The sequence below is a fragment of the Diadema setosum genome, chromosome 3, assembly GCF_964275005.1.
Source record: "Diadema setosum chromosome 3, eeDiaSeto1, whole genome shotgun sequence".
NCBI classification, from domain to species: domain Eukaryota; kingdom Metazoa; phylum Echinodermata; class Echinoidea; order Diadematoida; family Diadematidae; genus Diadema; species Diadema setosum.
In genome coordinates this window covers 26,732,001-26,750,134 of record NC_092687.1, presented here as the reverse complement: position 1 = coordinate 26,750,134, position 18,134 = coordinate 26,732,001, and the positions used below count along the sequence as shown (strand labels likewise).

General features: G+C 37.7%; 1 protein-coding gene across 4 annotated transcripts in view; it reads left to right on the top strand.

Annotated features, from left to right (window-relative positions):
* LOC140226564 (transcriptional regulator protein Pur-beta-like) overlaps positions 1–18,134 on the top strand; it is a 71,523-nt gene that overhangs the window by 25,874 nt on the left and 27,515 nt on the right. For 2 of the 4 annotated variants that reach the window (XM_072307021.1, XM_072307019.1), the window contains one exon: positions 5,997–6,097. In XM_072307021.1, coding sequence (XP_072163122.1) covers positions 5,997–6,097 — 101 coding nt within the window. Of the gene's footprint in view, positions 1–5,996; positions 6,107–18,134 lie in introns of all 4 variants that reach the window. The other 2 variants (XM_072307020.1, XM_072307018.1) reach the window with 1 other exon arrangement.

Sequence of the window (18,134 nt, the reverse complement as noted above, 5' to 3'; positions counted from 1 at the left end):
TTTTGGTTGGGATATATTGGAGAGATTTTTCAGACAAAAGAAATTCCATTGGCACACCATCTAGAAGGCAAGCCCATTGACATTTACCCAGTGTGAAATGGGTAAAAAGACAGTGGACAAAAGGCAAAGGTCCCATTGTGTCTAGGGGTCAGTAAACCAGTGAACCAAAGAGCATTGATTCTGATTTTGACTGGAGTTATGTCTGAAAAGACAAAGTTAGCAATACATTGTGTAGTACACAAGATGTCATTCTAATACTATTTGTTTTTCTGTGTTTTTATTTTTTTGCATTGTGCAAACAATGTATTTTGATATAATATATGATTTTTGTAAAGGTTTGTTGACTCCGGATGCAGAAGTGGGTTTCAACTTTTATAATGAGAGTCTGGAATCATTTGACACTGATGCAGCAGATCACTGTGCAGCTGTAGTGTGCATTGATAACTGTCCTTTAGTGTGTGTGTGTGTGGGGGGGGGGGGGTGGGTTGTATTGCAATATGACTTGGAAATTGACCCTTTGTGAAATGTGCGGTGGTATTTCAACTGGCATAATTGTTTGCATTGAAAGGATCTCAGTAGAGCCAGTGTACATGCTTTGCATTAGACCAATTCTTGGAAAAGGAATGATGACCTCACAGTGACTCAATGTAAAAGGAAGAAAAGTACACAGGGCAGGCTCTGTGGTAGTCTTTTTGTCACATGGCGCTACATTGGACAGAGTGGGTGTGCGCTCTTTGTTTGAAGTTGACTATAATTTTTTATTTTCTTCCCCCCCCTTTTTTTTTTTTTGCACGATGATATGCGTGACGTATTAAACAGCATTTACATTGTGCATTTCTGAGATTATGAATTATTAACCTTTTGCCTTGGGGAACTTTGCATGCAGTCTACAGTATTATCTCTCTGAACATCACAGCATTTATGTGGCAAATTGTGCATGCTTTTCTATTATAAAGTTCTCTTTGTGGTTGGATGAACGTGGGATTATGAAAGTCAGTGTGTGGTCGTGAGCTTTCTCTCTGAATCATAAATCTTCTTATGATATGGAATGAAAGTATCAGTTGACCAAAACCCCAGCTGAACTGGTGGTTCACAGATCTGAATACAATCTATTAAACTTGAGTAGAAAAAGTTCAAAATTGAAATTTACTGTGTAGTGGTATGCTGTCACTTGAGCTACTAATTATAAATATGAAAGAAAATAAACAACGGTGTATAAACAAACCAACATCCAAGAAACTGTGATTGTCCCAGAATTCCACCAGTTTAACTTGTTGAGTACATTCTGCATGTTGAGAGCTTGTAATATGAACCAGAACATCCGTGTAGTATGAATTTTGCAAACTAAAAATACCCTTTTATTTTTCCTCCTAGCATATTTGAACAACTTTAGTAGTCCAAAGTTCAATATGTTGTTGTTTTATGTTAAATTACATGTTTATATCATGGTAGGGAGCTTGAATCCTATGTTGAGACGTACATTTTGTGATCTATAAACTTTGAAAAAGTATTGATATTTTGAAAACAAACAAACAAACAAACAACTCTCTATGAAGAGGTGCCTAGTTACACGTGTACATGTGGTACAGTACATGCTGATTTTATGTACCTACAAGTTATCTTTGCAGTGTGATGAGAGGCTGTGAAAATGCCATGCCAATCTGTCGTTTTACATTCATTCATTCTTTGTATTGGGGATGGATGTAGTGAGCATATTGTCTGGAGTGATTTTACTTAAAGTTATAGACTATTTTACATGTTCATACTGTGTATGGTACAGTATCCATTGTGGACTATGTTCATAAAATCATGAAATAACAAAAAGGACCAAGGGTCATCAAAGTCCAATTACTATCTCTAATGTTGCCTCTGTCTCCTCATATTTTGTGTGCAAGAACGGTGGTGGTTGTTTGTTACTTGGCGTGACATTTTTATTTAAATTTTACTCCTGTGTATAAATACAAGTACATTATGTAAAATGTGCAACTTGGAGCATACTTGATATTTGATAGAGTAATTCCTTTTTTAATAGTGGCTTTACACACAGGAAGGTAAACTATGCGGGGATGGTGGTTGAGTCTTTCTGAGGAGAGCTATGAAGTACATGGGTATGGTATACCTGGTACATTTCATATAGACAAAGCAGTTAAATGTGCTTAGAATGTGCACAAATGTACCAGTATCCTGCTCACTTTGCTGATCTTTGAATCCCTTTGTACTGAGCGTGAGAACAGGTATCCAATGAAATGATTGGTCATCATTGGTCATCATGTTGTATTTTTATGGTTTCATTCCTCCAAATAAAAACAAACAAACTTGTAAGCAAATTTGCACCTTGTAGGCCTATCCATGGAAGCTTTTGTTTATTGGTCATTTTTTGTTTGTACATGTATTTCATTTTATAATATTAAAAATAAATGTATTCATGTCAGTTTTTCTTCCAACTGTATAATGATAATATTGATATTGACTACCTGTAAACTAGAACATTTGGTTTCTAGAGGAGGCCTAGAAAAAGTAATGAAAGAAAATGTTTTAATTTGTAAAAAAAAAGAAAAAAAGGAGCAGGTTTGACTTGCTGAGATCGATAAATTTGTAAACAGGGGTTGCTACGATTGTTATGCATCGCTTGTGCGTAGCATTGATACCCTACACGTGGGAAATTTATTCATGAGGACTATGACTGCGCAGAGAGAAAGAGGGAGAGAGGGAGAGAGAGAGGAGGAGGAGGAGAGCAGGAGAGAGCCAGAGTCTCTGGGTTACGGGATGAGTCCACAGAGTTCACTATCCCCAGGAACACAGTGAGATGGGGTCATAGACAGTTCACCACTGTCTTGCATAAATTGAGGAGGGGCTGAGACTCTGCCACGGCCGTACTCCTCCAGTACGATGCATCGGTGATGAGTGTGAATAATTCTTTGATGTCCTCCTGGTTTCATGGGACAATATTCCAGACACGTGCTGACTTTTGATAATCCTCCATAACTCCTCAATCTGTGCAACAATTAGGTTGTCAATACTCTGCATAGATGCATGCTACAATTTACAATACAAACATCAGTTTTGCATGCACTTTGTATTTCAATGACTCAACACACATTTTCAATCCTTAGTATAGAGCTGATGTGAATCGTACTGGTAGAACATTGCTGCTGCCTTCATTGCGTAATGTGACCTATTGTGCATACACACTGAGCATTATTGCTCAATGGAAAGTGTGAATGAAACATGTACGTACCATAGATTCACATGCTGTCATTGTCTAAAAATATTTTTGCATTGTCATGCTGCTGTTCGGGCAGTGTGTGTTTTGCCAGCATTAAAATGTGCTGTAGGCAAGGATGCCTCAAAGAGGAAGTTAACATTTGTTGTTGTTGTTGTTGTTATAAAAGGAATATAGGCATTCAAATATGACGTGGAAAATCAACATCAAAACAAAAATAAAAGCTTTAATAAAAGTTGTATCAAAATAAAACTTAAGATAGTGATTGTTTCAGAGGAGCAAGATGTACATTGTATTACTGCCATTCAGATACCAGTTGCTCCAAATAACGACTTCTAGAAATACAAATTACAGTATGTACATCCTGTAGGCCTACAATGTACCTACTGTAATAGCAATGTTTGTCACTGCTCTGCAACAATAATTTTTTTTTTTTTTTTTAATTGTTAAACTGCAACATGTGAAGCCATGAGGGGACCTAGTCATACATGTAGATGTTACTATAGAACTTGCTCAAATAACTTGAATGTTTCACTTTGCATTCAAAAGTACATTGAATAATATTTTGTAATCTCCCTTTCTTATGATGTTGTACACATTGTATGTACACGTGTAGTTGTGCAGTAGGCATCTACATGTAGTGTATTTAAATGCAATGTAGAAATGTGCCTGGTTTATAAACACACAATACAACTTAATCAAATGAACAGCACTTGTGTCTTTAACATCGTATGAATTAATACTATACTCAAGCTGAAGTGAATTTGTGATTTCTACAATGTATTTGACATTTGGTAATTTGTGAGATTTTCAAAGCCAGGTTTAGCGTGGATATTGCAGTATTTTTTTTTTCCATGTATGCTGTCCACGTAGCAGCTATGCCCTCTCCCTGTCTTCATATCCTAAACCATTGGGATACAATGTCCCCGACTATCCCAGCCTGTGTCAGCAGGGTTACTTGAGGTCACTTGTCAACAAGCATGGTAGACCCAGTTCACACCAAAAAATCTATTCAGAAGGTGTGTGTGTGTTTGCTTGTCATGGAGGGATTTAATACATGTGAAGGTTACATCATATTTGTGTAAGTGTGGGTGTGAAGTCGTGTTGAGCAGAGTAATTGTCAGTGTGCTATTCCTGACCACCTGTAGGAAGTGGTGTACAGATCGGCATGGCACTTTTCCAAACCACTCCAAGTTAATACGCAGACTGTGAATTGATACCGCAAAATTGCCTGACAAAACAACAGTGAACCCAACTGTCAGCTGGCTGATTTGAGAGTGTGCAAACCAGCAAATCTGTCTTGTGAAAGGCAAGAACAGTTGCCGAGTATGAAATACCACCCCCCCCCCCCCCACATGCACACATCTTTTGGAAAGAACAGCCTCCGTTCTGTGAGTGTGCAATGGCCCTAGTCTTACAGGAATTCAGCTGTTACAATAAACCTGTATCTTTAACCCATCAAGTTGTAGTATAATTTTGTGACAGAAACTGTGTACATGTATTTTGTCCTCATTCAATATGAATATTACTGCAGATCCTATTTGGAGAAAGACTACAGGTAGATGGACGTGATTAATCAATTAAACCTGCCTGTGATTAAAAAACAACAATTTTCCATATTGCAAGGGAGAGGTTCATTAACTTCAATCTTCTCGAATGTGATGCCAAGTAAGGATCAATTAATACACATTGTGTCGATTTAGAGGCTTTTGCTATGCCTTCAAAATAATTGATGGGATTTGACCAGAATAGGGCCCAAATGAATGATGATTTTATGATGATGATGATGATGATGATGATGGTGATGAGGCAGGACCAATCCGAACTTTTCTTTATTTCCGGATAGGATTACTTTGTTTTCTTGCTTTGATTGAAAAAAGAAATAGAAAAAAAAATCAAAACAGTGAGAACAAGAAACCTTCAGTGAAAACCTTCATGCCACCTTTTTTTTTTCCTGTTCCTGCAAATTTCTGACAGAGGTCACTTTATTTTTGTTATATTTCTAATTTTCATGGCATTGTCAAAACAGGTGGCAAGTGACCCTTACCCCCTGTTCAGACTCAAGCCAGTTTATACCAAAACTCGATAAAGAAACAACGTATAAAGAATCATCGTATGGCCGACAGACCGTTCAGACGCTAATTTCGACCATTCCGGAAAACGTCGTATAGACATGCAGCTTCTCACTGAGCATGTTGTTATGGTCATGAGTGACAGGTACGGGGTCACCTGTCGTGCTGGCTCTCGTTAAGCTCCACCCAGTTATACCGTTCTATGGTCGCCATACATTCAGCGGCACAATGGACACGATGGAATGCTGATTCGTTATCAAGTTCTAGTTGGAAACGATGATCTGACTGTCGTTTCGCTATTCATCGTTTCATTATACAAATGTACGTCGTTTCTTTAGTCAGCGTTCAGACGCATAAATTCACTGTAAAGCTATACCGTTTTGGTTTAGCTATACCGTTCAAGTAAACTTTTTCCCGTCTGAACACCCTGGTACAGTTGTATCATCAGTTTGGAGTTTTGATTACACGTATCTGTAGGGTCATACACTTTATAAAAGGTATTTACATTGTATGTTTCTTCTGTCATATTTTCCTTTCTTTTCTGTTCTTAAAACTCTCCTGTTTTTTTCTTCGTTTTGCATCGTTTTCCTTTACTTTGTTGTATGTGTCTGACAGTGTGGACACTGGGTGAGTACAATATGTAATATTAACTATTTGAAATATTTTGTGCTTTCTGTCTCACTCCCTTTTGTGCTGTATAGGGGTCCAGGAGTTGGCAACCAAAACCCTCCACATACAGAGCAAGAGGTACTACCTCGATGTCAAACAGAACAGGAGAGGGCGCTTCCTCAAGATTGCCGAGGTAAGCGAGGTGCGATCACTCGTTCCATCTTCACAAGATTTCATCGTTTGTGTGTGTTTGTACGTAGTAGCATGCATAGTTCTCGTAACGATGTTTAACGCATTTTATAGTGGATACCCCCTGTTTGTTCACTGAATACAGAAAATATCTATGATTACGGCCTGGTGCATTAAATGTACCACAAGACCATAGATATACTGTATTTCCTGTATTTTGTAAGAATCATATTTCATTAAATACATAAAAGTATATTGGCCCAATATATTACATTATAAATTAGATTATATTTATAGATATATAGAGTAAGTTAAAAATTCCTGTATTTCGTGTGAGCAAACAGGTTGCAACAATTTTATCTTTTAGTTTGTAGATCTAGATCTGTAGTGAATCTCATACAAATTTTAGACACCACTTGTGCCTTCTTTCATTATCAACTGCTGCAGTGCTATCATATGTTGTATAACACTTGCAGTGGTGCAGCTGTGATGCTCACCAATGTCATCAACATGAACAATGCAAAACACAGACTACAACAGGGCCAATGGAATTCAGGAAATATGGGAAATGTGTGTTTGCGGATTGACCAATCAGATTACAGAATTCTCAATCGCTTTAAAGATAAATTTGTGTATACTCTTGATGAAAAATGTACGTATCATTTTTAACATGAATGATAAACTGCCTCCAAGTACAAAAGTGTAAGAAAGAATATGTTGAAATTACAGGAAAGGAAGTCACAGTCAACCTTGCCTGAAGTCGAATCTTTTTGGACTGAAGAAATAGATTCGACTTAGAGAAAATTTGACATATGAGGGATTAAAATCAATAGAATATGAAAAGAAGAGGACTTGAAAAGACCTTTGACTTAGCCCGCCACACACTATACATTGTATGACTTATGACTAACAGACTGTAGATCTGAAATAAATCACAATAGCCTCAAAGTAAATATGCATGTTTCAAATTTCAGATCCAAATTCTGTCAGTGGTATAGTCATGAATCGTACAGTGTGTGGCGGACCTTTCGGCGAACATTTGATTTATGCAAGGTGGACACAAAGAATGTTGACTGTATTTGAATCCTGTCAAGGATAGATTAAAGAACATAGACACATCTGAGACTGAGGTGTCAAGATCTGTAGGGTTCAAACTGCGAAGTAGAATGAAGAATTCCAGTGTGTCCTGTTATAAATCTGTATTAACCCGTTGTTTATGGGAACCAGATGCCCCCTGTTTTGTCGCAATGGGAAATTGAGTAATCTCGGAAGCAACGGGGTAAATGGTCAGCCTACTGCCATAGTGCCGACTTGTTGCCAGGGAAGCTTAGCCTACCATCAAGGATGACCATGTTAGATGTCTGATGCAAAGCAAAGAAATAGTGCACAATCTAGCATTATCAAAGAACCAGTCACTGCCACACACGCATGGACTTTCTTTGGGAGCAGATGTCAACCGTTTGAAAACATTTTGACACTGACGCTGCTCTGACATTACAGAAGGATTTGGTGTTACTAGTAGCAGGAGGAGGGGTCGTTTGAATACTGTGCAGCAGCATTGTCATGCAATAATTCCTTGAAGAATATTGGAGTACCAGCATCAGCCATCACGAGCAAAGTGGACAAGAATGATACTGACCTCCTGTAGATATTTTTTTTCTCTCTCAAATGACCAGTGGTTGTCAAGAAATTAGTATCAACTAGACCCATTATGTCATACAAGAAATGTAAGACTAAAAAAAAAAGAACAAAAAACAAAACACTTGTGTTTTCAATCTTTGTAGCAGCGACCCTTACAGGAATATTAAGAAAAATATCCATACTGTGTCTGAGTTGACTTTGATATTGTAGAGTGGAATCCAACCAGAAGGACAAGGACAGTGAATGTTTTGGCAGAATTGGACAAACTCCGTGAGAAAGTCTTGGAATGTATCATGTATACCCAAAACAGCAATGCATACAAGCTACCCAGTGACACTACTGTTAATGGGTTGAAGTCACCCAGCGTGATGCAGCGGAGAAGGATTATGATGCTCCTATGCTGGGAAGGATGTATACTACCCATGGGCTATGAAAGCTGGTTCCAAGGCTCTTGCATTTGACCACTACAGGCCATGCAGTGTACAGATGTGCATGGTGCCACAATAAAATGGACTGAAAAAAAAAAGAAAAAAAAAAACTTGAAGAAAAGAAAAGAAAAAAGACAAACAGAAGTAAAGCTTTTTTTTGTGAGGTTCTTTAGTGATTCCGGCTGATTCCGGTGTGTGCTGTTTATTTGACACATTTCACTTGCTGTCACCTTTGATACACAAATATGTTGCATAGTGTTTTCTTTTTCCTTTCCCTAGCATTAGGTGCAGTAATTCCTTTATCTGATCTTTATTCCATTCCATGAAGAGATATTTCTTATTTCCTTTTCAAGGAAAGAAAAAGAGAAATGAATGAGAGAGTAGTAACTAGAGATTGTATTGATTTCCTTCTTGGGTTTGGTTACAGCATTTATAATTCTGAGGGCTTTAACACTTTGCATTTTGACTATTAAAATGTGTCCCTAAAAAAAAAAAGAGCATCAGAAAAAAAAATGAAGAAACAAAAATTATACCAATCTTTAATGCAAAAATTAATGCCCTTTAATGTACATAATTCATACCTCAGCAGTATTGTACAATGTGTGACTGTAATTTAAATAATTACAGGTGTCTGTTTGCAGTGTTGAAAGCCCATGTAATATCAGCAGGGTGATTATTTCCAAGCTTCTTGGTGTAGATAAAGATGGTCCCCTGCAGTTGGTACAGAGTCATGAGAGCTGGTGGTGTCTGCACACTATGCCATGCCGAAAAACACAGAGGGACAGAGAGACAGACAGACAGACAATAAAGTTAATTGAGGATGTAAAAATACCAGAGCACCGGCTGCAATTGAGTAATATTCCTCTGATGTAGACTGAAAGCAATGATCATTGTCTAAATAATGTTTGAGGGTGAGGCTAACACCCATAAAAGTTACTGTGCTTCTACTGACAGAATTGCCAAATGGACCTTGACACATAACACACACAATACAACAATTTTGAAGTAAAAACAGATCCCTCCCCCCCCCCAAAAAAAAAAAAAAAATACAAACAATCAAAAACTAATGCCTTGGAACTAACCTTACCAGATGTAAAAAGTAAAAGGTATCAACAGAAAGCAAATTGTACTGATAGTCAAACCAAATGATGCACAGAAATCTGAGTAATCTTGCTACATCACTGATAGCTTTTATCTATCATACACAGAAAATAGTATGTGTGAAGAGTACAAAATACAGTGTTTCCTACCTTGTGAGTTTATGTAGGGGTACCCAAAAAACAAAAAACAAAAAACAAAAAAACAAAAACTGTATACTGTGGTATTGAATCTTTGAAAGTCTCCTTCACTTTCCATTCACCCTCCCCCATACCACCTTTTCTTTTTCTTTTGACACACCCTTCAGTGTGGCAGTGCCGAGTTACTATAATATTTGATGTAGACTTGAAGTCTAGCATATCCCCAGGACAGTCCTTTTCCTTTTATAGATAAGATACCTTGTAGGGTTTCCCTTAGTATTGGATGGTGCATGTACTAGCCCAGGGTATCATACCTACTATAGTACTAGTAGGTGTTTATATATTACAAAATAACTTGATTGAGCACTACTTGAGTGCCTAAAATTTAATTGAAAACATGGTTTAATAGTGTGATTGAGTATTCACACTTGAATCATTTCTTTGCTACCACTAATTGCAAAAGACAAGCACCCATCTACATATCGTGTATGCACACACATTAGAGTTTAAGTAATTATATATGATAACAAAAATGGTATTTAAAGCATAAAGCTAAAAAACAACAAAAAAAAAAAAAAAACAGGTGGGTGGTTTCTGGCGTTTTAGTACATGTAGTAATAAAGTGGGCAGTTTCAGGCAGTTCAGTTGCTAATGGGTTAAATACATTGTCAGTGTCAAACTGTACAGACATTAGATGGTGTGCCCAGAATCAGCAAGACATGATCATTGCAAAACACCTCTGGACCCATAGCCCATTTAGACCCCCCTATATAGGAACTGCGGAAGACATGCCAGATGAAAACAATCTTTATTTTTATTTCATTTTTTTTTTTTAAATATTACCTTAGGGGTGGGGGTTAGTTGTGAGAAAGACCCCTGTTAAAAGAGTTATCTGGTCATCTAACATGACGTCGCTTTCTGTTGAGACCAATGAGCGCCCGTTTCTCATCAAAAGAGAGATGCCCCCGTTTCTCATCGAGAGAGAAATGGGCAGTTTCTCTTGCGCACACATCCACTTCACAATGAACAGCGCAGGTCACCAGAAGTGTGTACCATGTTTGCACCGAGACCATGCATAGTCCCCTCGTCTGTGGTAAACATGGCACAACCTCTCGTGGTGATGCTAGAGGTTGTGCCGGGCTGCCGAGCACAACATTCAGGCCAGACTCAGGCCAGACTTGTATGCTTTGTGCTGTGACTGTTTAAAGTCCTCATCATCTGAGGTATACAGCATGAGCTCCGGAGGTTGTGCCATGTTTTGGAGGACTCTAAACGGGGTACAAGACAACCTATCAAAAGATCATTTGAACAAATGATTCTAATATGATTGAAGTTTGCTTTGCATTCTTTGCTTTCACAAAAAAAAAAAAGTTACTGCATTTATAAAGTGAAACTTGTTTCAACATTCATTGATGACATTTTTTTTTTCCAGGCAGAACATGCTCTGGTTCACTTGCTTTGCTGCACAAATTACCATTTATTGTGTAAATATGTAGAGTAGCACATGGGAATACAAATTTCAAAAAAAAAAAAAAAAAATGTGCGCACAGTTTTCAAAACTATACGGCTGTTAGGGTTTTTTACTCATTGGTGTATAAAACAGCTTGTTTCTTCATCTTGAGTGTATTTGATATACCCACACTAGAAATGAGTAGAAAGACGTGTGCCAAAAAGTAGTCATTTCTGTGAAAATAATGGAGAGGAAAGGAAGATATTAAAGAAAATGGAAAATTCTGGTTGAGAAGGGAAATAGAATGAGAATATAAACAGGGGCATTCATAAATTGGATCTGTCTGCGTATGTTAATCATAGATGGCAAACTTTGTAATTTATGATCTGCACAAAGTTTATTCTGATCTGTATGCTTTCATGGGATTGAAATTGTCTTCCTCACACCCAGTTGGGTAGGCCTTTCTGCAGACAAGGTCATGACCTTACGAGATTCCCACCATTTCCGTCTATCTCTACTCCCATAGTGATAAAGGGAGATGGTAAACAGGAGTTGTCAATTGTGCATCATGATACAAAAATCCATTTTAATTTGCCACTGTTTACACACAGCAAACAAACAAACAAAAAATGGAAAAAAAACCCTGTTTGAATCCATATGAAGGGCTTGAATCTCCAAACTGCATAATTATCTAAACAAATGACCTGTGTGGGTCACCGGAGATAGTCCTTTAACATTTGTGCATGGAATGTTGCTGATTCCCGTTTTCTCTGTAAAATCTGATAGTTTCCTACACGTTCAATAATAGTTTTAGAGACCTGATATATTTACATGTAGGACACTTGGTTCTTTTGGCTCTTCTTTGTGGTTTCACAACTGAGGAAGTCAGTGTCTCAAGTGATGCACATATATTGCAAGAGAAACAGGTAGACAAATGAACATCAACAAAACAGCAAAACAAAACAAAACAAAACAAAACAAAACAAAAGCAACAATTATGCACTCCTACTGTTTTGTATGAGCTTGATGTTATACTGTATTTTCTTTGTATAATTCACATGTCTGTTTGAGTCTGGTAGGTTAAACTTCAATTTAGATGAATATGTGCTAGCATTCAAGCAATCTATCCTCTTTAAGGTCCAATCCCCCTAGCTTGATTTTCCCTTCTATCTGCCTCCGTGAGACAATGATCTTCGTTCCACACAGCTTCTTCCAGTGTGGAGTTTTGGAGCAAATTCTTCCAAAGCTGGATTTGCATTCTGATGTACTCTTTTATGGCTACGAAGAATTGTTTTGTAGCATGGTGTCGGGAAGGCACTGCATATTTACAATCAGAGGGATACCTTGGCCATCCTTGATGGGTGTGTGTCTTCCTGCACCTCTGCGACCGTTCCTGGGGCGACATTGGGGCAGTTGTTTGCTGTCTCCTCCTTTGCTCCATTCTCTCTTGTCAGCTTGCATCGACTCTTGATACCTGTCACTTGTGTGGGAGGTCTTTGCTTTGTGCCAAGATCCGCTATCCTGTCGCTTTTCCTCTTGTCGACATTGGCCCAAGTTCAAGTTTATTGGGGGTAGAATACATTGTAGAAGAGATAGATGTGTGGGGGGGGGGGGGCAGGGGCAGATCGGGGAGGGGATTACTTGGAGAATCTTCAGAGGTGGGTGGACTCCCAAGCAATGTTGTTTAATGTACAAGGCCACACACTGACTTTGAACTTGACAGCAGATCGAGATTAAAAAGCCGTAGTTGGCCCGAACACAGATAACCTACCTTACCTCTAGGTGCCACCCATATGAGAACAGCAGTGCTCAGGAACTAAAGGATGTATTCAAAAAGTTGTGCTTGATACTAAAGAGTAAAGTGTGAACTGACATTACATGATTGGGAAAGAATGGCATAGAAGGGAGATGGGGAACAGAGAGAGAGAGAGAGAGAGAGAGAGAGAGGGAGATATGGAGACAGGCAGATGTACAGGAAAAGAAAGGAAAAGAGAGAGAGACAAACTATTAGAAACGGACAGGGAGACATAGAGGTGGATATAAAGGAGAGATAAGGGAAAAAACAGAGAGAAAGAGATAAAAAGAATGGGATTGAGAGAAAGACTCTTTAGTAGATAAGGTTGAACATGATAGCATCTAGATCCTGATAGCTACAACTATGTATCAAAAGCCTTCGGTTTACCCTATTTTGAAGCCTTAGACAGACTTATGGGATATTTGACATGAATCTTCTACAGTCTTGTTTTGTATTTGTTTCATCCAATTGCTTTTACAGTATCTTTACAAGGTCTATGTTCATCATAAGTCAGGTTTCTAACAACAGATTTCTGTGATTCAACACACACTGCTGACATTTGTGGGCTGGAATGTTGAAAACTTAAAACAAAACAAAAAAGACTGTACAATATGAATGTTCTTCAACTTTTCCAAGTGTGTGTGATAAAAAGCGGAAGACATGGCATTCAACCAGGAAGTTTTGACACTTATTTCCTGATAAATTCCATTCATGTTTTCCATGTATTGCTATGATAATTGAAGTAGAAGTGAAAGAGAGGAGAAGATGCAATTATACAGAATCAATATTTCCCACAGAAGGGCTGGACATTTTGTATCATTTGTTTTTTTACTTTTTTTAAATTGTTTTGCGATCTATTTACTAAATCACTCGGACTCCATTTATTACTCTTGAAAGAAATGAGAAGATTCATAACTCACTTTTGAGTGCTTTTCTGGGAAGATTCTGCTTGCTTGGTTTGCTTGTACATATTTTTCTCTTTTTTTCCCCCTTCTACCTGCCTGTATTGGTGTACAGGCAGGGACTGTGCATATACTTTAACCAGGTCAGTATTAGCTCTTGGATGCATAGATTGCTGTTTGCCCATTACTAAGTTTTGGTTGCCCTCAGGTATAAAAGTATGTTTTGTTTGTGACACCCTACAGTGATATCACCACCAAAGAAACAAGCAGCAAGTAGATTGCACTGATGTGTCTACATTTGTTCGTTCAGGTCCCTGTTTTATGAAGAGATAAAATTGATTATGTAGGTGATTTCAACTGTAGGTCTATGGCAGCCTGTGTGGTAAGGAAATTTAAAATCAATTTTATCTTTTGATAAAATGGGGCCCAGAACCCGACAGTGTCAGCTTCCACTGTTAGTGCCAGTGTGAATGTGATTGAGAGAGGCTAATTATTCATCACATTTGTGACACCTTGACTTTCATAGGAAAGGCACAAAAGACTGTGATACAACAAACCTTCCAGGGAGCTAGAAATTCACTTACTGTAAAAGTGGATATTTTCGCGTGACTAATTTTTCACACTTGGGCGGGTAAGAAGAGTTTCGCGTGTTTTTAATTACGCGGAATCACAGGCACATATAGCAAGCAAAAATATTCGCGTGCTTTTATTTTCACGCTAGTTTCTGGTTGCGCGAAATGTGCGAAAATTTCAACACCGCGAAAATTTCCACTTTTACAGTATCTGCTTAAACCTGAAAGACAAGCTGGCGAGCATCGAGAAACTGAAGTTTGCATGAAGATGTCTTATTCTGACTGCAATCATTGACAGTGCACTTAAAAAAGAATGAATAAATGAAAAAAAAAATAATTGTTTTAGTTGCCAATAGTGGTGAATGCCAGTGTAGGATATAATATCACAGTATCTGTCAATTTTTCCAAAAGCACTTCAATACTCTCACCTTCAAGATTCCGTGTATGGACGTGGAAATATTCGTATGAGTAATTATTCATGCCCGGCGAAATAGAATGAAATTTTTGTGCTTTTTATTCTGTGGGCTCAAAATATTGAGTAATGCTAGCTAAAAAGTTTGCATGCTTTTATTTCCATACTACGTAGTTTCATGTCGTGTAAAAATGCATGAAATTTTCCACAACGAAAATATTCCACTTTTGACAGTACTCTTTGATCAAGTTCCCACAGGAAAGAGTCATTCAGTTCAAAATCTTGAGCAATTCTTTGGATTGTTCGTGAGTGCATACATATCTAAGGAAGATTACCATAGAATGGAGGCTGTATTGACAGAGTGTACCTGAAAGATGCTGTTCACAGAGCAGTCATTTTCATGAATCAGTTTTTGTTACTTTTTCTATGCCAACCTAGTATATGTGTGCTGTTTGAAAGTACAATATTGACATGATGATGATGATTTTTTTTTTTTTTAATATTTGTGCTGTCTTTGTGTTTTAATAATAAAGTAATTTCTTAATAGGATTGATGAAAAGTTTGTTGTAAAGTCTTAAAGACCACATTACATGAAGTCCCTTTTTCTTTTGCGATTGTAAGGAACTGCCAATATTTTTTTTTTCTGTTTTTAAATACTTTGAATAATCCCTTGATTTTGTATTCTTCATTAGCTGTTTAATAGTGCATAATACTCGTAACACTCTTATAAATAGTAGTTTGCTATTAAACATCAGCACACACAAAACATATAATTCTATACCACACATGGAAGCACCCACTCTCAGATGTCCTAGATATATGTATCGCCTTTGAATAGCTATGATGGAGTTGTTTCTTTGGAGGGAGAGTGTACTTCCTGTTTATAGTGGTGAAGCTGCATAAAAGAAAAGAAAGAAATCAAGAATACGTGAGAAAGTCATGCGACAGTCAAGTCAGGACAGGACAGCTCGCCTTAATTGCAATTAGACTACAGTAGTTTTCAAGTGATCATTAAAGAAAACTTTTAGACTCAGTTTCATTTGTGTGGATTGTTTGTGGATTTTGTGTGTGTGTGTATGTGTGTGTTTTGCGTGAAGGCACTGGTTCCATCATGGTGGCTAGTTTCATAATAAAAAAAGAAGAAAAAAAGAAATGGAACTGAACTTTGCAACTAATAAAGCTCTGTATTGATTTTCAAATGATGAAGAATTATTCCAGCATTATTTGTTACTTGTATTTCTCAAGATTTACTCTCGAGATATATATGAGCAATGGCATCACCTGGAAAAAAACAAAACAAAAACAAGGCAAAAAAAAAAAAAAAACCAGAAAGAAACAAAAGTCATAAAAGTTATTTGCATGATCACCAACTATTAAGATAACAATTTAGAATAAAAAGAAACATCCATTGATTTCATAAAGTACAAGTTTCCCTTGTTGCGATACACATTGGCAGCAGACACCTATTATACAATATGTGCCTGTCTGAATTTGCTTACACCTCACACTATGAGTAGCGTGTACATCTCTAATCTGCCATTAATAAAACTCCATCAACTATGGTTTACTACGGGCAGCGCCGACCTTCACAGCCGTTGTAATGTCATGCAATTTGTTGGCGTGATTCTCGTGCTATGTGCCTATGAAAGCCATTGACGATGCCCACTGCGGTTGTTTCCCAATGGCACTCATGGCATAAAATGCACCGGAAGAAAATGGCAGCGTCCATAGTGCAGGCTGGAAGCAAGAGAGTTCATAGTGTCATGTATACATTGTATATCTCACATGAAATGCAGAAGAAAGAAAAACAGAAAGAAACTTAAAGAATGTGGAAGGGGTTTTCTCCTTTTTATCATTTATCTCTCACACCCCTCCTCTTCTCTATCTCTCTCTTCTTTTAACAGAAAGTGTCAAAATGGATTGCATCAGAGACACAGAAAAATGTATTTTACTTTCATTTTTTTTTTCCTCCCAAGAAGTTGAAATTTCACGTCAGATTTGTGGCGCTACGTATTGGAAGGGCTCGACGTTTCCTGTGAATCAGGAAGTGTGTGACTAGAAAAATCTTGCATACAGTTGCGTGAAATTTGCTTCGAATGAAGAACAAGTTTAAAAAAAAAGGAAGAAAAAATGCAGACCTGCCCAGTGTGTAGAATCCTCACTGCCTGAGGAATTCATGTCCGAACTTGTCATGCGTTTCCAAAGGTCAAGCCGGTGCAGAGCTCTGCATCACTGGCAGTGCCCTGGACATTCGGCACTTAACCCTTCCACTTCCACGCAGTATCGTCTTCCTAGAAAATGATCAATGGGTGTTGTAGTTTAGCCTTCATTTGTATAGCTTACGGGGATAGGTGGCAATATCTCCAATTGATATTGGAGCACAAAGGTTAATATTGTCTGTATTCAGTGATGCTCGAGGAGGGTATAAGCATAACATTTGATTGATATCTGAAATGTAAATTGTAAGTTGCGGGAGAAAAAACAAAAGTATACACCATTCATTATTCTGTGGCAGCTACTGTTGTAAACCTCTAGCCTGTGAAACAGAGGTAGTTAGTGAAGGAAGCATTTCACTTCCAAACAGAAGATCTGGCCAGTTAGGGTTGGGTACAGTCGCATGCTTTTCATGAAATATCATTGTTATCATAACTTGAAACAAAATAGCATTGCGTAAAGTCTGAAATAGTATTCATCAAATGATGTTCATTATATACTGTACGAGCTGAAATTTTCGCGTACAGATATTTTCGCGAATTGCTACTAGGAGAACATTTTCACGTGTTGTTAATTTTGCGGTTGCGAGGTCTAACTGTGCTTATCTGTTCGCACGTTGTTATTTTCGCGTGTTGTTATTTTCGCGGTTTAAAGGCGATTCGCGAAATTCGCGAAAATTTAAACCACAGCAAAAATTTCAGCTCGTACAGTATGTGATTTTACTACTTTAGACTACACTGAACAATCTGGGAAAATGTAATCACTTGTCCAAACAATAGCAACAGGAGGACTGTAATGTTTGCACCAAACAATGATTCTGCTGTAGCTTAACACGCGCCTGTTTTTTCACGACTGTTTGCAATGGCAAACCTCAGTCATAGCACACACAAGTTTTCATTCCAGTGGTATGCTGTAGATGTGCCACTGTTTGGAAAAAAAAGACTCAATTTTATGCCATGGGTATGTACATTGTACCACAAAATTTCCTGACTTAGACTTATATTTCAAAAGAGTTTGAAGATGATAAGAAATATTTTATACTTCATAGCTTCATTGTCAAGTTTGTATTCATACTTGGTACTGGACCTATCCAAGCACCAATAAAGTTTTCATTCCAGTTGTATGTTGTAGATGTTCCTTTGTTTGGAAAAATTGCCTCAGTTTTATGCCAAGGGTATACCACAAAATGTCTTGACCTAAACTTATATTTCAAAAGAGCTTGAAGATGATAAAGAATATTTCATACTTCATAGCGTCATCATTATACCAGGTACTGCACCCAGCCAAGCTCCGACAAAGTTTTCATTGCAGTCCTATACTGTAAAAAAAAAATGTGCCTCTGGAACATGTAGAATTGTCCCAACTTTATGCCATGATTGTACCACAGAA